General features: G+C 39.5%; 1 protein-coding gene across 1 annotated transcript in view; it reads left to right on the forward strand.

Moving 5' to 3' along the window:
- Nucleotides 1-26,336, forward strand: part of LOC147718790 (connector enhancer of kinase suppressor of ras 2-like) — a 1,944,591-nt gene that overhangs the window by 1,539,186 nt on the left and 379,069 nt on the right. The window contains exons 17-19 of the mRNA XM_086967239.1: nt 16,301-16,349; nt 20,412-20,587; nt 22,022-22,095. Coding sequence (XP_086823365.1) covers nt 16,301-16,349; nt 20,412-20,587; nt 22,022-22,095 — 299 coding nt within the window. The remainder of the gene's footprint in view (nt 1-16,300; nt 16,350-20,411; nt 20,588-22,021; nt 22,096-26,336) is intronic.

Genomic DNA, 26,336 nt, shown 5'->3' on the forward strand with positions numbered 1-26,336 from the left:
TTTCACAAAGTCAAGAGATGGGGTTTGCACACTTACAAACAAGCAAGGTCTCTACTATCGGTTGCAAGTAGCTCAGCGCAGAACTCCACAGGCAAAAAACTGTTCAACAGCAAGTATATGGTATTTTTTATTTTTTTATTTATTTATTTTTTTATTTATTTATTTATTTATTTTTTATTTGAACCAGGACAGTACATTGGATACACATCATTTCATAGAAAAGAAAAAAACAGAAATTTAAACATCAGCAACAAATCACCAGAAAAAAGGAAAAAGATCTGTAGGTGTAATTCCACCAACATAGAAAATTACATAAGCAGGGAGAATACCAACCAGATGCATAGTTTTATGAATATCCTCTCCTCTAAAAATGTTCAGAACAATTCACAAAATTAATAAATTAAATTAGCAATTCTCACATTTATTTGCACTACATTTTATGTATTGTGGCTACTTTTGTAATTAACTAGTTAAATATCTGACTTTCACAAAGTCAAGAGATGGGGTTTGCACACTTACAAACCTTTAATCTAATTTGCATTAGGGAAAAGCAAGGTCTCTACTATCGGTTGCAAGTAGCTCAGCGCAGAACTCCACAGGCAAAGACTGTTCAACAGCAAGTATATAGTATTCGAAAAGGTGCTTGTGGAACAATCATATTAGTGTTGGATATTAGTATATACATATTAAATTCCATTCCCTCTACTGTAGCTGGAGACAAAATGAAGAATCCCGTTGAGAATATTTAGGAAAAAATGTCAAACGTCAGCCAAATACAACTATCCTCAAGGGTACGGGTAGCTGTTTTAGCTTCCCCATTTTGGAAAAGCGATCCACTTATATGCAACAATATAAAAAAGAAACAATACAATGGAAATGCTTCTTGAAAGTGCAAGTTTCCGTGTTGAAACCGACCATCCAAGCGCCAATATTTGTCCCAACTCCTTGGGCTTTGTCAAGGTCAACGATTACTGTTGGATACTGCTACATACAGCCTCAGCTGCTTACATTTAGTCCAGCTGGAGAAATCCTGTAGAATTCCACTTAAGAATGTTTAGAGCAGAGGGTCTGATGTTGCAGTCCAGAGTAATTGGGCATGGGGTGCAAAACCGCAAATTTAGCAATTGACAAGAAAGAATTAAGTAAGTAAACAGAAAATTGTTTTTCGCCTGCAGTTGTAATCTATCCCTTGTGCCTGACTCTTCTGGAGTTTTCCAAAGAGCAGGCTGTAGGGCGGTGCTTTCACAGGAGTCTTGATTATGTTCCAAAGATGAGGAGCCTGGAGCACGAGGAAACGGTTCTGTGTTTGAAATGCACAACTGCCTCAGTTTGTGTAAGAAATTGGGTTATTGATTGAAGGGGGTAGAAGTCCCACTCAGACAACAACCACAATCCTTGTCAGGGTAAACCACAAAAACTCACTAAATTAACCTGTGCTTAACCCTCTCGTAGCTTGGCACAAAAGTAGTCAGGCTTGTGTATAAATTCAGGCAATGTGTTAAGTATTTATGAGGCAGACAAACAGTAAAGTGAAAAGACAACACAAGAAAAATCCCAAATCAATTTAGAACAATAGACTACATTTTTACAAATGAAATGTTACCAGAGTGACAAAGATAAAATTAGTACACCCGAAGATATGCAATTTAAGATGCTTTAGTGGAATTAGCACCTAAATGCACAAAGTGCTATTATCTGATTGCACCAGCTCAGGGAAAGTGACAAGTTCAGGCCAATCGCAATGGACCGCAGTTCAGGTACAGGGATCAGGTTAGTCACGCTGAAGTCATCTTCTAAAGTCCAGTGCGAAGAGTCCCATTCATGCAAGAAGACACCATGAGGAGCAGGTTGTGGATTGCAGACAGTCGCTGCTATATCACGAAGAGCCATTTGTGCATCCCGGATGGTCATTGCTGTAGCTTACGTTGTAGGTTATCACAGGTTGTTGCTGCTTTAACACAAATAGGAGGTCTCGCACTGACGGTCACTATGGACAGTCATTTTCGATGTGAAAAGTTGGTTTTACCGAAGCTTCGCATTGGTGGTTGTAGTGGAGGACAGAGTCTTGGCTCGATTGAGCCTGTTTACAGTCGCAAGAAGCCCAACTTCAGGATTCTCGTCCTTTTCCTCAAGGAGGAGCTTCCACTGAGGCCTGCCAAGGGTCCATAACCTGAGGGACTCCTCTTGGGGAACAGGACTTACTCCAGCAGCAGTGCTCAGGCAGGTACCATTGCAGGTTCAGTCAGATCCAGTTGCAGCAAGTCAGCTGGGCAGTCTCAGGGAGGTGTTCAAAGCTTGTTGTGTCCTTCTCATCCAAATGACCGTTGAAGTCACTCTGGGTAGCCTGGGATGAAGTCTAGCAGATCCAAATTTCCTTTGCCGGCAGCAAGGCAGTCCTTCAAGCAGCAGGGGAGTCATCTGGCAGCAGGGCGGTCCTTCTACTGAATCTTCTACAGGTCCAAACATATTCTGATGAGTGGCTCTAGTGATCCAATATTTATACCTGGTGAAAGCCTTTGTGTGGCAGTGACTCCCTGTCCTATGGCCACAACTGGGCTGGAAATTTCTTCTACTTCCCCTGGCCAAGGCTACATACTGTCTGGAGTGACAAAAGGCAGGGCAGGCCTGGTGTTAGGTTCCTTTGTGTGTGCTCTTTATTGTCCAGACCTATATTTATTGTCCAGGCGCAGCCCCACGGGCTTCAGATCCTAATATTTATCAGAACCTGAAGTATAAGGTGCAAGTATGTGCCACTAAATCTCCATAAAATTGGGAAATGATTCCTGTGTGCTCCATTGCATCTCTTTATATAGAGTCACTGCAAACCCTGGGTATTACCATCCAATAATTTTGGTGGGATAATAAAAGGGTTTTCCTGCCTTTTGCAGTCCAGATCTCAATTCGAACCCAAATCTGCATAGTCCGTCAGTCAGATCGGAGCCGGTTCTGAGATTTTGGGGGACAGACTTGTGCATTATACTTCAAGTTGTTATAAAAAATTAGGATCTGAAACCTGTGGGGAAACAGTGAGAAAGTCAGCCATTAAAAGTTTAACTAGAATCTAGGGAATAAGTTAGGCTGATTACTAAGTGACACTGTTTGGACAGATGTCAGGGTTAGGTAGAGTTATACTTTTACCTTCACACTGAGAAACTAGCATGAAGTTGATTCAACCCATCTGGTGGAGACAGAATGATGTATCCAGCAAAGTGAGCTTACAGCCAGATACTCATGATTTGATTACTCAGGGTACATGCCTGTGGATAAAGAAACGTTTAGAGCAGGACAATTTTAATTTATTTATTTATTTGATTTATATAGCGCATTATAACTCAGGGGTCTCTAATCGCTTTGTCAGGGTCTGCAGAGCGATTCAGAAGGATACAGCTGGTTACAGGTTAAAGGCAGCCCCACGCTTGCTGGAAGAGCACAGTTTTTTTTTGTTCTTGTATCTTGTTTTTTGGAAGGATGTTCATAAGTCACCTCGGTCTTCCAAATCTCAGAATGAACATTCCTGTTTCTACAAAGATGTTAAATGATCACAGCAACAAGTAAACATTTTGGAACAATGGGTAAAAGTTAGCAACTACATTTTTTATATTTTCTTCTTCTGGTCCAAGTGAACCCAGACCACTTAAAGAAGGTTGCAGGAATGGAGGAACCACAATCAGCAAGCAGTCCAGAACTCCTGCCCAGCACTGCCACAGTTACCTGTGAATTTATCAAATGAGGCACAGGCTTCCTCTGTCCCAGGATCCTTCTATAGAAAGTAAATGGCTTCATAGCACATCGCAGTGGTGAACAGACAAAATATCGACTCCAAAATATCGACTGGACATAATATCGAGTTTTAAATATAGACTGGACAAAATATCGACTGGACATAATATCGACTACAAAAATATCGTTTTTCAGGTAAGTGAAGTAATATCGACTGTTTAAAATATAGATAGCAAAAATATCGAATTTTTAATAATATATAATATTTTATAGTGTATTTTTATGTAATAATATGTGTGAAAAGTGTGTATTAATGTAATAAAATATTTTATTAAATGGAATTTGTTTTTTTAATAATTGCGTTATGTAATTCTGTAGCGGGTTGTGGGTTTATAGGGGAATAGGGTGGGAAGTAATTTAATAATAATTAATTAATTAATATATGTTTGTAAATATTTATAATTAATAATTAATTGATAATTAATAATAATTAGTTAATTAATTAATATAATTGTGTACATATTTTGAATTAGTAATTAATTGGTAATTGATAAATTGTAATTAGTTAATTACATTAATTAGAGTACATTTTAATATATATAATTTTGTGTTATTGTTAAGTAATTAATTGGGAAAAATAATATTAATTAATTAAATATTTACAGCTAATGTGCTAATATATTTACTTTATTGTTATTGTTAATTAATAATTAATTGGTAATTACATAATATTGATAAATTTTGGGTAAAGGAGTATTTTTAGGGTTCAGGGTCAGTTTTTAGTTTTTGGGTAAAGGGGCATTTTTAGGGTTCAGGGTCAGTTTTCAGTTTTTGGGTAAAGGGGCATTTTTAGGGTTCACGGTCAGTTTTCAGTTTTTGGGTAAAGGAGTATTTTTGGGGTTCAGGGTCAGTTTTTAGTTTTTGGGTAAAGGGGCATTTTTAGGGTTCAGGGTCAGTTTTCAGTTTTTGGGTAAAGGGGCATTTTTAGGGTTCAGGGTCAGTTTTCAGTTTTTTGGGTAAAGGGGCATTTTTAGGGTTCAAGGTCAGTTTTCAGTTTTTGGGTAAAGGGGCATTTTTAGGGTTCAGGGTCAGTTTTCAGTTTTTGGGTAAAGGGGCATTTTTAGGGTTCAGAGTCAGTTTTCAGTTTTTGGGTAAAGGGGCATTTTTAGGGTTCAGGGTCAGTTTTTAGTTTTTGGGTAAAGGGGTATTTTTAGGGTTCAGGGTCAGTTTTGGGTTTTTGGGTAAAGGGGTATATTTTAGGGTTCAGGGTCAACAAATAAGATTGTAATTTTTTTTAATTATTTTCATTTATTATTTAATTATTATAATTGAATTTAAGTATTTTTAAGTATATTTTAGTCATTAAAATTTAATATTAATTTAATTTAACACTGTTTTTAATAAAGTCGATATTTTTTACATCTATATTATTGTTAACGATATTTTGTACTCGATATTTTTGTACTTACCTGTTTGTAGATAGAAAGTCGATATTTTGTCTGTCGATATTTTGTCAACGATATTTTTGCAGGTCGATATTTTGGCAGTCTATATTATTTCAGTGATCCCATCGCAGTGTGTCCATAGGGGACCAAGAATCCAAAGTTAGTAAGTCTTTTCAGAAAGATATCTTCCATAACCTGAGGAGCAAGTGTTTTGAAGTCCAGATTACTCTTAGAGTTACAATTTTACATGCATTCCAAAGAACAACCAATGCAAGGCACACTCTTCTTTAGCTGAAGGCACTGAATCTAGCTCCTTTCCAAACTTGATCTGAGGAGCAGTAGGCTCTGCAAATGTTTTTAAATGGTGCAGACTACCAGGTCTTTAGTAGGATCTGATAAATGATCCCAAGGATGTCCCTCATTGGTATCTTTCACCTTTTCCCATTGGTTTGATATTTTCTCAAGTCTGTGAAATCTGATTTGGGATTGCAAAAGAACCCACCACATTTTTTGAGAACCAACCTTCTAATGAGGAAATATCTGAAAACAAGCGAAAGAGGCAAAACGGCCTAAATAGTAGCAAAAAGCAGAAAGAGCTGACCAGCAAACCACAAAAGGGCTATACAGAGCAGCTCGCAAGAAAAGACGCATGGGCCCAACGGAACAAACGTATAGAGGACGCCTGGCAAAAAATGTTCTTCCTCTTAAAGGAAAGCAATCCGGCCCAATTCTGGTGGTATATCAACCAGCTCAGTAACAACGGCCACACTAGAGAAAACGGAGTTCCTGAAAACGTATGGGTGGAGCACATTAATCAACTTTATAATGGCGGGGTATGGGAGCGCTCATCCACCCCTACGCCTCTAGCCGCACTCAACGGAAATACCCCAGGTATGGCCTTACCTGAAAATGCAGTAAGTAAGATCATCAACCGCATGAAGAACGATGGAGCACCAGGGCCAAATGGAATACCTGCAGCAGTCTTCAAAAAATTTCGGCAGTTTTGGGTAGAACTCCTTTCACCCCTTTTTGCACATGCTTTTCTCACAGCCAAAATTCCACCTTCCTGGCAGGGCTCAATTCTACACCCAATCCACAAAAAGGGCAACTTCTCAAACCCGGCCAATTATAGACTAATAGCCTTGCTGGACATTGAAGCCAAAGCATGTGCCCGGGTTTTACTGGCGGAACTAGAAAACTGGGCCAGCGAAAATAACACCCTGCCTCACTCCCAGTCAGGCTTTAGAGCAGGCTGCTCCACGATGGACAACATAATAGCACTGTCCTACTTGTCGCGGAAAGCTTCCCTGGCTTACCAGCTACCTTTATTCTGCTGCTTCGTGGACTACAGCGCAGCCTTCAACAGAGTTAACCGAGGGACGCTGTGGAACAAACTAAATTCCTGGGGAATACCACCTCCTCTTCTCTCAGCCTTGATATCCTTTCACCACAAAACCTGGGTTAGGATCAAAACTAGCGCACAAACATTATCCCAAAAAATTGCAACTGAAAACGGCCTAAAACAAGGCTGTGTACTTGCTCCGCTACTATTCAACCTCTACACCGTCGATCTACCAAAGGAACTGGCAGACGCAGCCCTGGCTGCCCCAAAACTGGGCGGGCTGCGCCTACAGACAATGCAATGTGCGGATGACATCATCATCAAGGACCACACGAAAATCGGATTGCAAAGATCGCTCACTGCTCTCAATAAAAATAATACAAAGAACCATCTTGTGATGAACAAATCCAAAACCAACATTTTGATCTGTGGGAGCTACAAAAAGAAAAATCTTACTTGGAGAGCAGGGGGATCACAAATAGCGACCTGTACCAGCTACAACTACTTAGGAGTTTGGTTCAACGCTAGGGCAAACCAAGCAGCACACCTTAGACACTTAAGGCCTAAGGGTATGGGGATCATTTACAGCCTGAGGCGTTTGAATCGTCATTTGCACAGCCCTTCAGCCGAACCAATCCTAATGGTGCTACGGGCCAAACTACTACCTGCTGTGACCTACGGCCACTTGGCCTTCCGCCGGGAAAATGGACGTATTTCTGGGAAACTTACAAATAAAAGCTTATAAGAAAATCTTCTCTGTTGCGCAGCACGCAAGGAGGTCGAGGATGAGACTCGAGCTGGGCCTGACACGTGCAAACCTCTACTGCCTGGGAGACCTAATCAAATTCTACATACACACCTTAAGAGCACCAGGACAATCTCTGAAAGAGCAACTACAAGCTGCGTTTAAGGATGAACACTCCCTCTGGCATAAACAGTTGCACCTCGCCATCTCCACATTAAAGATTGAACCAACCTCTCTCACTAACCCAACTATCCCCCTGTCAATGTGGAAAAAAACAATAACAAAACAAATCATCTCAGTTTCATTTCAGACAGACTTTGCCGAGCTATCTAAAAACGAACTTTTCATCGCTTTGAATGAATCATATATCAAGGGGAAACCTCAATTATACTTTAACTACTCCCTCAACCCCCAGACCCCAGACTCGCAACAAAATATTATACATTAGGCTGCTAGCCCTACCAATCTTTGACTTTGTGGGCTTGGTGGAATGAGCAGCCCATTTGCAGGTTTTGCAATTACATACATGAGTCCTGGCTCCACCTGCTTTGCTGCTGCTGCCCATTCTTTGCTACCGATCGACATCGCCTACTGATCCCTGTCTTTCGGGAACAATCACTGAGACACTGTAGGGAAGCATCGACTTTGTGTTTTAGCAACAATTCAGCCCAGGCCCTAGCAAGAGCTGGGAAGTTCGTTAATATTATTTTAACCGCACTGCATAAACGCTTAGCATTAAGAATCTGATCATGATTTTATACATTTTAAAATTTTATTCTAACATGCATTGCTATGTCTGTACATTACGGTTTTTATTAACTGTATAATAAAGAAAGAAAGAAAGTCAAGAATGGTTTAGGCCACTCTCAGATTGTCAGGTCTCTCCTTGCCCTGTAAATACGCTATTTAAAAGCATATATGCACCTTGACAAGAATGGCTCTTGGCTAGAACGGAGAAGTAAAGTCAATGGAGAAACTAAATTCGAATGAAAAGGATGATACGGCATGTTCACACTTGATTACTGATTTCTGGCATACCTGAGATGTCTCCTAGGGATGTCTCTACCCCCTTCTCACCTGCATTAGTCTGGGGTGATTTGACTTCTAGGAGCAACACATATACACATCTAGGGCAATCAGCACATACTAACTGATTTCTTTCGTCTGCCCAAAAGTGCCATTACCCTGAATAGCTCTCCAAACAGGTAAGAGATTATTCAAAAGGAATTTCCAGTTTTTACCAAAACACTCAAAAAATAAACTTTGCTTAATGTAGGCCATTTTAGAAGACGTTCAGGGGCAGGAGGATATATCAGCTTATGATGCAATTTACATGAGACAATTGGAGTGTGAGAACAAAAAACGTTTCCACATGTCCAAAATTCTCTATTTATGTAACTGAAGAGGTCCCCGTGTTATACTACAACACAATGTCATGCCAGGGGCAAGGTAAACGATCCTGTACTGGGAGTGAAGGTTAACACACTTTTAAAAAGAGAACGTTTGGCTGATGGCTCCTATGGTAACAGCGAAGAACTTTATGGTCATTTATGGAGACTGTTTTTTTGCTGTATTTGAATGTAGTAGTTGGAGGGTTTCTTAGCAACAGCTGTAAGAGCTTTAGGGGTTTGTTCTTGCATGAGTAATGAGTTTTTCTACTGTAAAATAAGAAGGGATTAGATCAGCACTTCTGGACTACTGATTGTATATAAAGAGCTGGAATCAGAATTTCTTAAAAGGAAAGTATTGTTGTGTCACATAATGCAGTATACTAATGGCATGATGAATAATATATTTGAGTTGATCTCGTCATTATTCAAACAAAGTGCTGGGTGAGCCTTCATTTAGGCTGTGCTTAATCACTCCATAATAGTAGAGGCTTACATTGGCTCTTTTTCTTTTTCGAGCTCTCTTTTTTTTACATAATGTTTGGCTCAATAGAAGTCTTTCATCAAATGACATGCCAAAGTCAGCACCTAGACATGACCAGAAATAAAATGTCTTATTTAGCATATATCCCTCTTAGACACCTCACTTTGATGTGAAGGACATTATTTAATGTCTTTTCCAGTATCATTCCAAGCATGACTCTATTGAAACCTTTTTCAGATAGATCCACAGAAACAAACATTTGCCAGGAATAGAGCCAGCATCTAAAACATTATTAAAATTCATAAACACTACTCCAGGCATCAAATCACTTTCTCAACCTATCGCTATATTATTTCTTTCGGGAGAAAAATATTTTGTTCTTCAGGTTTTGAAATCTACCCATCAATTCTTCGGTCATTCAGCTGTACCGTTTTCTTTTTTTCACCTTGACGTTATGCCAAAGTTTTGGCCTTTTTCCATTTCCTGCCTTCATCGCGTTAGCAGTGTTATTCTGGCTGATCATTCATTAAAGGACACTGGTACATATTTAATAAAATACCTCTCTCTTGCCTCACAACTATTACTTAAACACTTTCACAAATTATTTTTCTTTCTTTCTGAGAATATTAATTTATCAGTGCCATATTGATTTCCCGATAACCGACACTGGTCCTTACAGGATAGTGTGGGGACACAGATCCGGAAACGTCTGCATAAATATGTGCACTCCCACACCTCCATAGGGAAAAACATGTTGGCAGAGCACCCAACATGTTTCGGCACACCAGGAGATTTGCTCATTGATGGGGGCTATTTTGTAGTACATGTTATAAATATCATGTGACAAACAAATAGCGAAAATTGATAGAGTTTTTATTCTTGTAAAGGAACCACCTAACTAAGGATTAAAAAGCAGACCTAACTTGTTAACTAACTAGATTGCAATGTGAGAAGCACTGGAAAGCATAGCAGCATGACATGAAGTAGCACATTCAGGGACACCACTAGATTCTTGCCTGTTCCAGACCAGCCTCTACCACTATGAAGATATTTATTCAACACGTTCACCCCAACATCCACAGCTTGTCCACATTACATAATAGTTTAATTGGGTCTACGAGGAATAACTGGTAACCAGGAAGGGTTCGCTGAAAACAACACACCTTTCCTTTCACGTGGTTTATTCAGTATTCGTCTAAAGGTGGCTGTTCTAGCTTTATACATTTGTAACGTCTGGTAAGCATGCATAGGACTCCCCATGCAGCAGCACAATACTCCAGATGATTCTGTAGCATAGTGATGGCTAGAAGGATAAGTTGCCTAATCAATTAATGTTTTTTTTGTTATATAGATAAATATGAAATTGCTTTGAGAAGGGCATACAGTTTCAATGAATGAGTGGTTGTAACGATAGCAAGGTACATACTAATGTGTATAAGTCCACTGTCATTAGTACCACGGGTCTGACAGTAGGTATCCATTTGTAAACAGCTTTGGGCCATTGCAAAAGCCTCGGTGGGTAAGGTGTGACATGACTTTGATTCTGGGATGTCAACCTCAGATGGTGCGGATTCACTTTTATCTTCTTTAATAGGCTTTGATTTTGTGGACAAATGGTACCCAGGACAAGAACATTTATATGTGCCCATTTCCTGGAAATATGTATCTTTTGGCTATTTTACAACATATATTTTTGATAGCTTGGTAACGCTGAATGTATTGATAAAATACATTGACATGTTTACTAAGTATGCAAAGACAAAAAGCAAAGTAAGAGATCATTGTACTGATTAAACATATATAAAAAAATATACAAACATGTTAAAAAGTATCCTTCGTTTCTTCAAGAAAAGGGCATTTTCTCCGTGTTTTCTAAGCAAAATATCGATTTGAATACAGCCAAGAAAAATATTTCGTGCATTTCTAGACGGTCATTGAGCAGATGGCAGTCTAATCAACACAATGAATATTAAAAAGCAATATAGATCTGGGGCCAGTTATGAACTGAGCAGAGTGGAAATTCTGCACCTTTTCTATGGGCGTGCCACCATGCACCCCATGCCGAATTGGCCCCCTTAATATGCCTGCATATCTGCGCAACTTTTCCCCATTGGAAAATATAGTGATTAGGGAAAAACATGCAGGCATCAAAATTGCAATTATGAGAAATAGTGGCTGGAATAGCAGGCGCTAATTGTATTACTGCGCTGTCTGTACTGGGCAACTTGTATATGGACCCTAAGTATGTCGGTATGAAACTTCATGGCTCAAGGGTTGCGCTACATATGTCTGGACCACACTTCCAGCTTTTTATCCAGTTATATGATGAGCACCCTGGTCCATGTGAAAATGATGCATTTCCTTGTCTGCGTTTGTGGTAAATCTTTGCAAGTAGATTACAGAAAGGGTAATACACAAGGGAAAATAAGGCTCTTCTTAAAGAAAAAGTGCAACCAACAGGTGTTCTTGGGATTGTAAGGCCACAATACAAAGTCCAAGAAACCTCCATGCATTTTATTTTACCAATTTAACTTCAACAGTCACAATACCGAATTTTTAATATCGAATTGCCAAAGTATCGAGTTTTAAATTTTGAGTGGACATAATATCGAATTACAAAAATATAGTGGTAAAGAATATCGAAATTCCGGTAAGAAATATCGATTTTTATAATATCAAAGTTTAGTAATATCACCAGTCATAAAATAGTTGTTAAAATATCGATTTTTATAGTGTTTTAAGTGTTAGTATATGTGTTAACAGTATGTAATATTTTTGTTATGTATGTTTGAATTTTTTTAAAGTAATACATTTTAAGTTATTTCTTTTTTGAGTAATTTTATTCCGTAGCGGGTTGTGGGTTTATAGGGGAATAGGGTGGGATGTAATTTAATTATAGCAAATTAAATATTAATTAATTTTTAGGAATTATTAATTATTTTTTATTTAATTTTGCGTTTTGGTTCTGTAGCAGGTTGTGGGTTTTAGGGGAATAGGGTGGGAAGTAATTGAATGGTAATAAGTAATTATTTATTGGTATAGATAATTTATTGTTAATTAATTATTAATTGGTAATTAATGTTTTCATTGGTAATTATTTTTTATTAATTGTAATTAATTTTATTAATTGATTAATTGATAATTATATTAATTGTATGAATGTATTATTTGGAGCGGGTTGTGGGTTTATAGGGGAATAGGGTGGGAAGTAATTTAATTTTAATGTATTAATTATCAAAATTATTTTTGTGTATTGATAATTAATTTACTGTTCATTAATTAATAATTGTTTTTTATTACTTATTAATTTGTGGCATTGAACATTAATTTGTTGTCAATTAATTATTCATAATTCATTATTTTTTAATCTGTAATTCATTTTTATTAATTGTTAATTAATTGTATCAATTGATTAATTGATAATTATAATATTGTATTAATTTGTTATTTGGAGCGGGTTGTGGGTTTATAGGGGAATAGGGTGTGAAGTAATTTAATTCTAATTTATTCATTATAAAAAAAATTGGGTATTGATCATTAATTTACTGTTAATTAATTAATATGTGTTATTACTTATTAATTTGTTGCATTGAAAATTAATGTGTTAATTAATTATTATGAGGTACTTGATTTTTAATAAATAATATTTATTGATATTTATAATTGATTAATTATTACATAGTTTGTAATTGGTAATTAATTTGAATTAACTTTTTTATTGGTATTGATAATAATATTTTTTTTTAAATATTAAATCATTACTTTCCCTACTGTTGCACCCACTGTAGTGGGAATAGTAATTTTTACCCCTATGTTATCCAACGCTTTGCCTACTATTGCACTCTCTGGAGTGGGAATAGTAATTTTTACCCCTAAGCTATCCAACACTTTCCCTAATGTAGCATTCTCTGGAGTGGGAATAGTCATTTTTACGCCTACGCTATCCAACGCTTTCCCTACTGTTGCACTCACTGGAGTGGGAATAGTCATTTTTACCCTCCCGCTATCCAACCCTTTCCCTACTGTTGCACTCACTGGAGTGGGAATAGTAATTATTACCCTCTCGCTATCCAACGCTTTCCCTACTGTTGCTCTCACTGGAGTGGGAATAGTAATTTCTACCCCTACTCTATCCAACGCTTTCCCTACTGTTGCACTCACAGGAGTGGGAATAGTAATTTTTATCCTCCAGCTATCCAACGTTTTCCCTACTGTTGCACTCACAGGAGTGGAAATAGTAATTTTTACCTTCCCGCTATCCAACGCTTTCCTTACTGTTGTACTCACTGGAGTGTAAATAGCCATTTTTACCCTCAGCTATCCAACGCTTTTCCTACTGATGCACTCACTGGAATGGGAATAGTAATTTTACCCTCTCGCTATCCAACGCTTTCCCTACTGTTGCACTCACTGGAGTGGGAATCGTAAATTTTACCCTCTGGCTATCCTACGCTAAAAATATTGAATATTTTTTCATATTATTAAGTTAATATATATATGTATTAAAAAATAAAAAAATTATTGCAAAAGGGACTATGGGGTGGGGGATCAGGAGCGGTCTCACCACGCGCAGCTGCTTCACTGGGCTTTGGGTCCACAGACTAGAGATGGTGCCACCAGACCTCTTACCGGGTTCGAACTGTTCCTCCTCAGGGCTAAATCCATGAAGGGAGCTATCTCGGCGCTGTATAAGCTCCTGCTCTCCACGGAGACCTCCCCGCGGCTGCGCTATATGTCTTGGTGGGAGGGGATGGCTCAACGGGACCTTGGGGAGGAGGAGTGGACCCACCTGTGGGCTGACATCTTCCGGTTCAACCGATCCACAGCGCTGAGAGAGGCACATTTGAAAGTGATGGCGGACTGGTACCTATACCCATCTAAATTTGCGAAGATCTTTCCAGGCACCTCAGATAGGTGTTGGAGGGGGTGTGGCCTTTCGGGGGACTTCCAGCACATATGGTGGGATTTCCCCTCCATTAGGCCTTTCTGGGAGGAGATCCTGGCTCAGATAAAATCCATCTTAGGATACCCGGTCCCGACTACGATGGCAGAAGCTCTGCTTGGCATTAGGGACCCCCTGCTAGAGCACCAAACCAGGGACGATAAAAGATTTATGTGGCTATGTCTGGGGGCTGCCAAATTGACAGTGGCGAATGCATGGAAGAAAAGAGAGGCGCCAGCGATGTCACTGTGGCACTCCCGTCTGTGGCAACTGCTCAGCTTAGAGCGTATGTCTGACATATCCCGGGAAGACTTTAAGAACTTTGAGTACCGCTGGGGACCGCTGGTCTAATTCCTCTCGAAAGGCCTACCATCTGCGGTGTGCCCCTCTACTCTCAGGGCCATGCATCTGTTCCAGGTTTAAAAGCCTCGTCGACTGACACATTACTGTAAGGCAACTCCACCACTGGGGGGGGGGGTTTAGGGGGAGAGGTGTGGGGAGGGAAAGTTGAGGGACCTGGGTTGGTTACTGTTTGATTCAAGGTAAAAAGTCCACTTTCAGGTTTCCTTGAGCACTAGGGAATCCATACTAGCGGACCGCGTTCGCTGGCAACTGGATGGGCTTGAGAGCTGGGAGAGCACATTGTATTTAAGGACTCTTGTGCTGCACCACTGTTCTTGCTGACTGGCCTTCTGGGTCTAACTGGGACTCAATCCTGTCTGCCCAAGCACAGAACATTACGAACTTAAGGTGGATAGACCAGAGGGGATTCAGGGTCATGGGTAGTATCGACCCATCCGCTTGCCTATGTTGTACATGATGAGCTCATTATTTTAAAAGGGCCCCTGCGTGGGCTTGTTGGCGGATTGTGCCTTGAATCTTTAGCTGTGGACAACAATAAAATCTGTTTGATAAAAAAAAAAAACATGTTTTTATTACATTCTTTATTTATTAATTTTAAGGTTTTAAATGTATTTTAGGTCTGTTTTACTTAATTATAATTAATATTTCATTAATTTTACATTACTTTTAAGACATTTAAAAAATTCAATATTTTAACAAACTATATTATTTACAACGAATTTGGATTCGATATTTTTTATCTTACCTGTTTGTAGTTAGGATTTCGATATTCTGGTTGTCGATATTTTGTCACCGATATTTTTGTAGGTCGATATTTAGCTCCTCGATATTCTGTCAGTGATTCATCCTTAGAAAGTAACCAGCCTCACGTCCCTCTTTACTACCTGAAATTAGTCAGAAAATAGCAAGGAAGGAGAAAGAGGTCCACTGCCCATAGTGATTTTTCAGTTGATAAAATGTCACGCAAGTTACACTGAAAGAAATAATATGTTTGTTGGACTTTGTGTGGTTGGCCTTGAAATGCCTAAAAAGGTAGTTGTTGGAACGTCCCCATTAACACCAACGTGTAGTAAATCTCATAAAAATGCCCAATTCAAAGAAATTGTGGTTTTGCTCTACTTTTGATTGCAGGTAGTTTGGTGCAACATCTGTCACACCAACCCAGTCGCACAGCTAAACAGTGTAGTTACACCAATATTTAGTTTCAATCGATGAAACTTCGTTTTCAAACAGTAGTACTCCGAATTTGATCTTTTCTTCATTTTAAATCCACCTGAATGGTACCATGCTGTTTCGCTAGTTTCAAATGTTCAAGGTGTGCCCATTCCAGGCCTCGTACAAGAACACGATGGAAACGTATGTTGACTTCAAAGCAGTGTTTTTTTTTTAAAACCCAATACATTTCGGGCATATCAAGCCCTTCTTCAGGGAAAACTGCAAATAAACAAATAATCACTCTCATTACCTAAGCATATGTGTTTTACAAACTTTATACTAAATGCTAACTTTTTATTTAACTATGACCGCTAAATAAAATAAAAAATGTTCGTGAATCTTTTCTATCATATTCTATGAGTTCAGTTCCACAAATGATGTCACAGAAAATACTGACCCCATGTCCATAACATTTAAATATAACTAAAGGAATCTACGAGATTGAAAAACGTATTATTATCACACCTTCCTCTCCAGAGCCCGTCCTATTAGTTGCTCCCCACGAACTTCTACTTTTGATTGCAGCACAATTTGTGCAACAAGGTCCAAAGTTTAGGATTGCGTACTAGCTGGATGATAACTGATGTATGTATGCCCTTCATGTCGAAATACGATGTTAATCATCTTTATTTTCATGTTCTTTGTGTTTTTTCCAGTCTTTCCACTACACTTCCTTGAGGGTAAAAACCAAAAAGCGATCAAAGGGTAAGATGAGTATATTCATAAAGCAACCAACTCATTTTACTTTAAATGTATCCAATCTTTGTTTTCGTATTATAAAAAGAGATATTGTTTAACTGTCACTGGTAAAAGAAAGTGCTGAATTATGTTGATTACTAGCAACGTGATTTTCAAAGAGGTTATTTTGGGTGGGAAGGATGGTTGTGTCACTGGTAGGAAAACAAACGGCAATTGATGGCATGTTCTTGAAATCCGGCTGGAATACGAGTATACCAAAAAGTAACAAAGCGTTGTGAACTAGAAAAGCACACATTTGCTATGGCTGCAACTAGTATCCAAATGTTTGCCAGTGCTTAATTTGTAAAAAACAAAACAAAACAAAAAACACGTGCCAGGGCTCTCATTGGTAGAGCAATGCGGCTTGCACCACACATTGTCACATTGCCCCTGCTGCCAATGATAGTAACAATACAACCACTTACCAACTATTCCAGGCACTCAAACCTATAAAAATGGCTTAGGCAGTGGTAAATTGTAATTTTTAATGTATATTGAAGTAATAATAAACTGTTGTTGTGCTGATCTCTAAATTAGACAGCGCCACCTTGTGGCAGACTGTCAAAATCACTGTTGTTGACAAATAAGTGCTGCTCTCCGGCACCGGTAACCACAGACTCAAATTAAGCATTGTCTGTGACGCATTATCAAACATCACTCCAAATCACCAGAACCTTTTCGAGTTCGAGGCTCAATGAAAAATTGGGATGTACTCACTCACGCCTACGCTCTGAGCGCAGTTCAAAACTTTTGGGAATTCAAAAAGGATTCGGGCAGAATTAAGAAAGAATTCCAAGACAACTCCAGGGAACCCGTGACTGTTGCATATTACTTGAAGTACTCATATACATTAGGAATTACACATATTTCGTACTTTTACACATGCAGATACATTATGCTGAAGGGCATGTGTACTTCCCAACCTTTTTGTGTTTGTCTACATGAGAACATATTTATGGTAGTAGAGAACGCCCTTATCTAAATACCCACCACATTTTGTGGCATTCCCTATTCTTTTCCAACTCTAAACTTGATTTACCCCTACCCTTGACAAAAGTAATTCTCTGAATGTTTTCACTATGGGAAAAAAATGTATGCACTTGTGCACACTCACCAACTATTACAGTTGTCCCACAGCCCCTGAAATACCCACAAATCTTCCCCTGTAACCAAATTTACTTGCATGGTATATTCTACCAGAGTGGAAAAATTATCTGTGTGAGGAAATCAATTTACAACTACAAAATGTAATTCTGTGTCAAAGCATCCCGCTACCCTTGGCTTATCAACCATTGTGGAAATAAAATGACACAAGGAAAAGTCGACTATGCAATGCAGCAAAAGCGGACTTCATACGCCTGATTTGTATGTTACCTTTTTTAGCGACTGCTCATGTTTTAAATAATAAAAAATGCTTTTAATACTAGGGGTATATTATCCTTTAGAATGGCCATAATAAAAGGTCTCGACCCAAGTGACGCTCAGCTAAATTGCAAAATGTTGAAATGTTTGGTTTTACACACAAATAAATAACACACTAAACCTTTAATGGCCCATAAGAACTTTCATTTACAGTCTGCAGGCCATAATGTTTAGTATCCTCTCAAGACGCCCATCACCAAAACGATTGTGGTACTTAGGGACAGAGCGGCACCTTGTCGTGACAATTACTTAACAACTTAACACAGTTGCACATTATATGATGGCTTTTGGATCACTAAATCGAAGTAATGTTTTTTAGATTTTAACAGAATGGCGTCACTTATATATGGCATTATGATTCTTTCATCTGGATGAGCCACTTATGGCATATTGGTGGTGTCATACTGGGTGAAATTAATGACAATATTTTTTAACTATTAGGGCTCTGTTTTTTAAATGCACTATAGCATTGTATGGATGAAATTATGTCAGCTTTTAGTGGACTAAACAATTGTACATAATGTATTATAAGTAACTGATTCAAGTGCAATTAACATTGTGCTCAAATGACAAATGACAGCTATGAAGGTTTATTGGGCAAGCATTGCACTATCGACTGTACTGCAACATTGTCATGGTTTTTATTAACTTAAGCAATAAAGTATAGAATTAAACTGTTTTTGGGTGCTCCTAAGTCAAATACCTTTGACAAGCAGCCCTATAGTTCTCTGTAGAAAGTAAATCTAAGTTGGGTTTAACAAAATAAAGCTGCTGGTAACCCAGAGAAAGAGGAAGCTCACTGGGGAAGGCTGAAGCTGCATTCATGGATGCCAATAAAGGGGCTGATTTATATATTGGCTGGATGTATACTCCATCACAACGGCAATGAAGTATACATACCGCCAAGTTAAAGGTCCGCCCATCCAATGTTGATCCAGGTGGATCTTAAGTTTGGCTACGACAGTGGCTACAATGTCAGCGTCAAAGCCAAACTTTTTCCCCGGTCCAACCGAGTAAGGGCTGTCTGGAAAATGGCCGTATGCCTGCCATCGCAATCAGGGTGGGTGGACCTATACCCATTTTTCATTGTCCATCACCGCCAAGCAAATTGTGATTTTCTTTTTGGAAATAAAAAGAAAAAAACATGTTTGGTGCAGGGCTGTGTCCTGCTGACACAGCCCTGCACCAAACAGCAAAAGGCATTGGCAGGAACCACTGTGACGGCTGTACCTGCCAATGCATTATAAATGACCGCCTGCTTGGCGGACATATATAAATGTCGCAGGCAGTCCTCCCACCAGGGGATGAAGTCATTTGCTCTGTCCCTCTGGCAGAATGACGGGCTGTCCACCTATGTATAAATTAGCCCCAAAGTCTCAGTAAGGAGAGAGAGGACAGAAGGTCAGAGTGAGAGTGAAATACTGAGGGTATTGGAAGCGTCCTGTGCCACCCAGATTGATACAGAACAGCCAGAGTAATAAACAAGAGCAGTATCAATTTCACGTTTCTATTTATTCATAATTGTACTTTGTTTAAAGATTAAAAAGCTTAAAAATATTAAAGCAAAAAAAAAATGCATACACTACGTTAACTGTGACAGTCTTTAGAAATACTAAAATGGAAAGACACATTTTCTTAAAATTTCCATAAAGAGTTTAAGGAAACATTTCCGTATCAAAAGTTTCACAATTAGGCCTTCAAAGATAAGTGGTCCTTAAATTCCAAAGGGCCGGCAAGTTTTTAGTTTTCACACTCAGATTTCCTCTGCTGGAAGCAGTCGAAATTTCCGTGTGAAAATCCAGTGGAAAACGTCTGGGAAAAAGTGTAAACACACCAATTCCTGCATGTTATTCACCAAAAACTTGTAATCCCTTTTATTTCTGCGCCTGAAATTACCAGGGTTCCGGGTAAAGGTAATTGTGAGGTGCAAAATAATGGGGATTACAATGGGCCACTAGTAATGAGGGTCTTGGTATAATATTAGTTCATCACATCTCAGAAGTGCCTCCTAAGCATCTGCAGCCAAGCACATCCCAGCAGCAACTGAGGTATGGTTACTTGTTCAGATAAACAGAGGGTGCAAAATCAAGATGCACTGAGTAAAAGAAACCAGGCCCCCGGTCATTACTGATGGAAATGTCCCCAATCTGAATAAAAGAAGTATTCCTATGCCATCAGGGTGAAAGAGTTCACATAAACACAGGTTAGCACTACCCTTTAAGGACTAACGGCCATATGTATCAACACATTTCCCCATTGACACAGAATGGGCAAAACCCTTTGATACATCTGGCCCATAGTGATATAGTACAGGAGGGTCTCATCATCAGGTAGTCACAGTCCTTCCTAATGGACCAATATCTACTAAGATATGTTTCTATTCGAGATACTCACTTTATCACCCGGGATATTGACAGGAGGACAGAAAACACAGAGAGGCTTGGCCAATCCATTGGTAAATAGCATGTCCTGTCCCTGCATTAAATAACCCAATGCCATGGGTGATGCTGTGCAGGGCCAATGGGGTTTTGCATTAATTGTCTTTACCTTGTTATTGCTAGTGGTTGGTGTCTTAAAGGACTTGCATTATTTTTTTTTTATTAATAGGAGGTTCCCTTACAAGTGGAAGCAGGAGACGAATCTCTTGCAAAGACTTAGGCCATGGGGACTGTGAGGGCTGGTTGTGGAAGAAAAAGGATGCCAAAGGTTACTTCACTCAAAAATGGAAAAAATACTGGTTCATTTTGAAGGATTCTTCGCTGTACTGGTACACGAACCAAAATGTAAGTATGTTTCCATTACCTAAGACAACTTTAACTCTCCAATGCATTCATTATTTTCCATACATTTGTCATCTGCATAACAATGGGCTGCTTAGAATTAAATAATCAAACCATGGCAATTTAACATTTTGACAAATATGCAATTATGAGAGAAAAGTAGGAACGAAACACATGCAGTTTTTTTTATAATGAAAAACATAGGTGCTAACACAAAATTAAGTGATCATATAGATATTATGGTCAGCTCGTTTCCTGAAAAGAAGCGTCACTTTGAGAGGGGAGGAGTGTGCCGGGCGGCCTTATGGGGTGTAGTTTGTGCCCTTCTCTCCTTCCGGCTGCAACCCTTTTGTGATCAGTGTGTGACCTGCATGCTAACTCACCTCAGGTAAAATGGCCTCTCAACAAACGAAGAGAGTCCAGGTGTGATTGGTTACCTCTGATTTGAAAACACCACAATTCCCTGCAGTTTTCAAAACAGAATATATCTCCCCTCTCTCAAAAACACAAGACTGGAAGACTTTGGGCTGAGTCATTTTACTCCCAATTACTAGTCTTCTTTTCATGAGTAACATTTTGGAAAATGTTTTCTCATTTCATTTCCAATAACATATTGATTCAGCCAGTCCTCTCAGATCATTCACCCTTGTCACAGTAGTGAGGCTGTCACTGTATAGGTGATCAATCACATCTTAAGAGCTACTAATGAAAGGGACGCCATTTTGCTTCTGCTACTGGATCTCACCACACCATTTCATATGGTGTACAATGAGATTGTCTTATGCCTTTTGTTATTGGGCTTGGCCCTTGGTGGAGGAGTCTTAGACATGTTTTCATAATTCCACTCACCACTCTCAATCTGTCCAGAGGGGTAGCTCCAGGTCCTTTACCATGCCTGTGCATTGTGGAGTGCCCCAGAGTGCCATCCTAGCCCCAACTCAGTCTGTATATTGAGCCGCTGGGTGATTGGTTGTTGAGGTCTAGATGACCATCCGGTAGTAAACAGATGACACCCATCTCTTGCATACAGTAGACTCACAAGCGGACATCTTTCACCTGCTAGCTTGCCTTCAGGTGGTTGAACCCTGGATGGCCAAAGCCAGTCTTAAATTCAACCTTTGAAAGACACACTTTTTAGGGATTTTTGCATGTTTGGATAGTTCGATGTAGTTTTGCGGTCTGCCCCGGGCAGCACGAGTTTTGGGGGTGGCAGCTCACCACCCTTCCATGTGTTTGCCACGGGGGAAATAGCCAGGCTGTTATGGCCGCCGCGGGCGGCAAAGACAGGCCCGCCATGGGAGACAAGTGGCTAACTACGCCACTGGGGCTACAAAATATCTGTCTCAGTAGCTTGCTTATGTCCTGTGCTTGAGGCCATGGTATGACGCCCACAAATCCGACTGTATTTCTCTAATATGTCCTGTGATTCTGTTTTAGGATGAAAAAGCGGAAGGATTTATCAGCTTACCAGAATTCAGGATAGACAGAGCCATTGAATGCAGAAGGAAACAGTGAGTATGAAACAGTCTCAGCAAAGCTGCTAACTTTAGAACGGAGGAGTCTGGTCGAGACTGGCAATTGCTCACCATCCTGTGATCCTGGGCAAATCACTTAGGGCCTGATTATGAGCTTGGCGGCGGATATCCTGTCCACCAAATTACAATTCCATTATATCCTATGGCACTTCTAATTTGCCGGAAGGGATATCCCTCATGTTTGTGATGGAGTATCCCATCCACCAAACCCAAAATCAGGCCATTAATCTCCCCGTGCCTAAAAAAATAAAACCAAAATCAATGTTATATTGTGTAATGTAAGCAGTACTCGTGAAAAGCGCTACAATACCTTTTGCTCATAAAAAGCGCTACAATACTTTTGGATCCTGTTCACGCTATATAACTCTGCAAAAAATAAATGAACAGCCCGCTTAGGTACTCTCTGGGAGGCAGCCGAGGTATCCTAACACGCCGGTACAAGGAAGGCCTAAAGGATGGTCATTCATGCCGACCGTAGGTAGACCACAGTTTGTCTGTGGGGAGGAAATTCGAGCCACTGACTAGGTTTATCAGACCTTCTATTAATGGAACTACCTTTCATGGGGATGGCTTTTTTTAAAAAAAAAAATTACAAATACTTTATATCTAAGAATTTCAATTTGGTGCGTTATGATCAGATATGTCACAAGTTTGTTTTTTTCAGGCCCGAATCAGCAGCCTCAGGGATTTAGCACAAAGGACGAGGATCTTTTTCTTACTTTTCACAATCAGGTCCTGTAGGTTAAGAATGAAAAAACAAACAGAGCCGGCATCTGGCGCCACCTATTGGTACTAGCCATGTTAGCAGCTTCTCCATTAAATTCACGGCTCAGGCTTGTGGTAAAATCTACAGCTAAAAGTTCCTACACGTAAGCAGGACATTGAAAAAGTGCAGGGCCTGGGAAATTAATTATGCCCCCCCTGCTCCCTCCTAGGATGGCTCTCGTTATGAGACTAGCCACTGTAGGCTCCTATCATTTAAAAGCCTCAAGTGCAAGCAGGAATTCGCTTTTTCCAAACCTACTGTTGCAGTGAAAGATATAGTGGGGGGTTTATGTCTCCACCTACAGCCAGTCATCTCCCAAATAGCGCAAGGACTTTTTAAATATTTTTTTTGCCATTTTTGACCTTGATAATAAATAAACGTAGCATCGTCAATACTGACCACTGCATGAGCGTTCCTCCTCATTATGCTGTCTTCCTCTGAGTATTTCTCAATTGTCTTTCTGGTTTTCTGAGTTATTATCAATATGTAAGCGATTTCATCTTAGGTGAGTCCATCATTTCGTTTTTAGAAATGTTTCAAAGTGCGCGAATAGATCAAATTGCGCTCGTGCTGAATCCAAATTAAACTGCCTAACAGCTGAGACCGAAATTCCAAGAACTTCGAAAATGTGCTACCAGCGAAACGTTGTTTTAAAAGCTATTGCACTTCAGTATTATGTAAGTCCTGATTATTTGGTATGGCTTTTAGTAGAAATAATGATTAGGTGCAAGTTATTTTACGCGGTTGTCGACGGCCGTAGGATAGATATTTCTGCTGTCTTTTGACTAGTTCATTATAAACTACAAGGTAACTACGCGTAACAGTATCTTCGCAGAGAGTTAAAACCCTCAGGAGTGTGTCTCAACACTCGGCCGATTACAAAATATAAAATAGAGTAGTTGCGGCATAGGAAGGTTGGAACATGGATGGCTGCAGCAGGTTGGAAGGGTAAAGGCCATAGCCATTTTAAATACCTGTATTCACAATCGAGGGGAACAAATCATACATCCAGGTGCGGCTCCTCTGCTATGGCGGAGACGCGTCGCCCCACTGCTTTTAAGCAGTGGGAAGCAGAAATTTAAAATGATAATAACTTTGTGATATTATCATTTTGGTTCTGCTTCCTGCTGCTTTGCGGGCGGGGGAGTGGGCGGGGCTGCTCTGCTCTTTGAGCAGGGCAGGGGCGGAGTGGTTTGCACACTCAAATGCGCAGTGACTGTATGGCCGGCCCTCTCGGGCCACCCAAACCAGTCATGCACACTTTTGCCTTCTACATACAGGCTGCATTACGGCCTGCATGGAGAACAAGCCCAGGCCTCCATTCCCTGGTTGAGCGTCAATCCAGGACACTCAAAACCAATCACAACGCTGCTACAGCATTGTGAATGGTCAGGGGAACCTGGGTGATCACCAATCACAATGCTGCACTGCAGCGTTGTGATTGGTTAGTGGGGCCTGCTTCCTGTTCCTCGATGTGCTCGAGGAGAGCAGGACCCAGCCGGCAGCAACCGAAGTTTATTATTATTTTTTTAATATATAATGTATTCCCCGCGACCCCCACCAATGTGTGATCCCCCACGATACCCTGCTCCCGTCCTGGCACCCACAAGCTATGCTAGCCACCCCTGCATACATTAAAGTTTATATACATGAATACACATAAATAAACGATTGGGATAGAATAGGCTTCAGCGTTAATAAAGCAGTGGCTAATAAGTGATGCAATTAAACAGAAAGAGAAACAACCTCAGTTGTAGGGGTGTTCCTGAGCAGATATTTCATCAAGCCATTTTAGGTCTGAGTAAGACAGTATTGTTGCGTGATATTTCTTAGGTCATCAACACACACAAATACACCGAAAGTGGGCTTTGAGCTAACCCCTTGTTTGCATCAACCCCATTCAGCCATTGCTTGTTTGAAGTGTCTTTTATATTTTGCATCCGAGTAGAAGAGTATTGTATTGTACTGGTACACATTTTGTAACATTAATTGGGAAAGAATCATTCTACAGGTAGGATATGATCGCAATATTTTTTTCAGTTTTTATTTAGCCAATGCCTCGTTGTTTCATTTGCACCTACATTTAATCCTGTTAACTTTGCACCAAATCTGATGTTGTACGTAGATGTGTTTTGCACCTAAATGTGACTTTTGCTCTTGAATGTGTTTTGTACCTAAACGTGCTTTCACACTCACCTTGATGATGTGCTAAGAGCAGTTTTACACCTAAATGCGATTTTGAACCCAAAAGTGGTTCTGCACTCTTACTAATAGTGCACCAATGGTAATTTTAACACCTTCATGTTATTTTGCATTTAATTTTAGTTTTACACCTACATGTTGTTTGCTCCTACAAGTGTTTTGTCATTTATGTGATGTTGCACCAAGGGTGATTTTGCACCTAAATGTGATTTGTTATATTTAAAATGTTTCCACAGTCATGTGGATGCTGCACGAAGGGGGATTTTTCACCCATAAATGTGATTCTGTTCCTATGTGTTTCGGCTGCTAAATGTGATATGTGAGCCTAACAGTGTTTCCATTATCGATTAATGTTGCACCAAGGGTGGATTTGTATCCAAGGGTCAATTCATAAAAGCATTTATGAGTACTAATACAGGAGTACTCTTTTACGTACTCTTACATTTTTTTATGAGTCCACCCTAAAACGTTCTATTCTCTATCAGTAAAAGTGCAAAGAGGCTAACGTCCTTTCTAGTTGTGTTAATTGTATATCATTATTCTCCAAATATTTCAAGTGTATTTCCATTTTAGAGGTGTTGAGGCCAATTCACAGATATATGAAAGAATGCATAAGAGAGAACTAGAGGAGTACTATTATGCCTACTCCAAAATGCTATTGTGAATTGTCCCAGAGATGTTTTTGACTCTAGGTGCGATTTGTGCTCCCCAAACGTGTTTCTGGGCTCCTGCTAATATTGCAGCAAGGGTGATTTTATATCTAAATGTGATTTGCCACCTAAATGTGATTTGCACCTGAACGTGTTTCTAATTCTAGATGTCATTTGTGTTTCTAAATGTGTTTTCACCCTCTGTTGATCTTACAGTATGGGTAATTTTACACCTAAATCGGATGTTTCTTCTAAATGTGAAACCACAGTGTTATTTACATTGCACCAACTGAGATATTCCACCTAAAAATGTTTTACGCTTAAATATGACTTTGCGTGTAAACATGGTTTTTATTCCTATTTTTTCACAATCCTACTTCTGCTGCATCACAGGTGATTTCTATGTGAATAGGTTGTAGATTATATGTCATTGGAAACTGAACCTAATGTGGCATCCTACATTTATATATTTTTTCTGTAATAAGAGATACCCCAGGGTTGTAATTTCAGGTTGCCCCATACTGAATCTGCTGCTCAAGCCACCCTAGTCAGTTCCATGTAATCTAAGTTTGGCCACCAAACATATAAAAATTAGCTTT

Source organism: Lissotriton vulgaris, chromosome 4_1, assembly GCF_964263255.1.
Source record: "Lissotriton vulgaris chromosome 4_1, aLisVul1.2, whole genome shotgun sequence".
NCBI lineage: Eukaryota > Metazoa > Chordata > Amphibia > Caudata > Salamandridae > Lissotriton > Lissotriton vulgaris.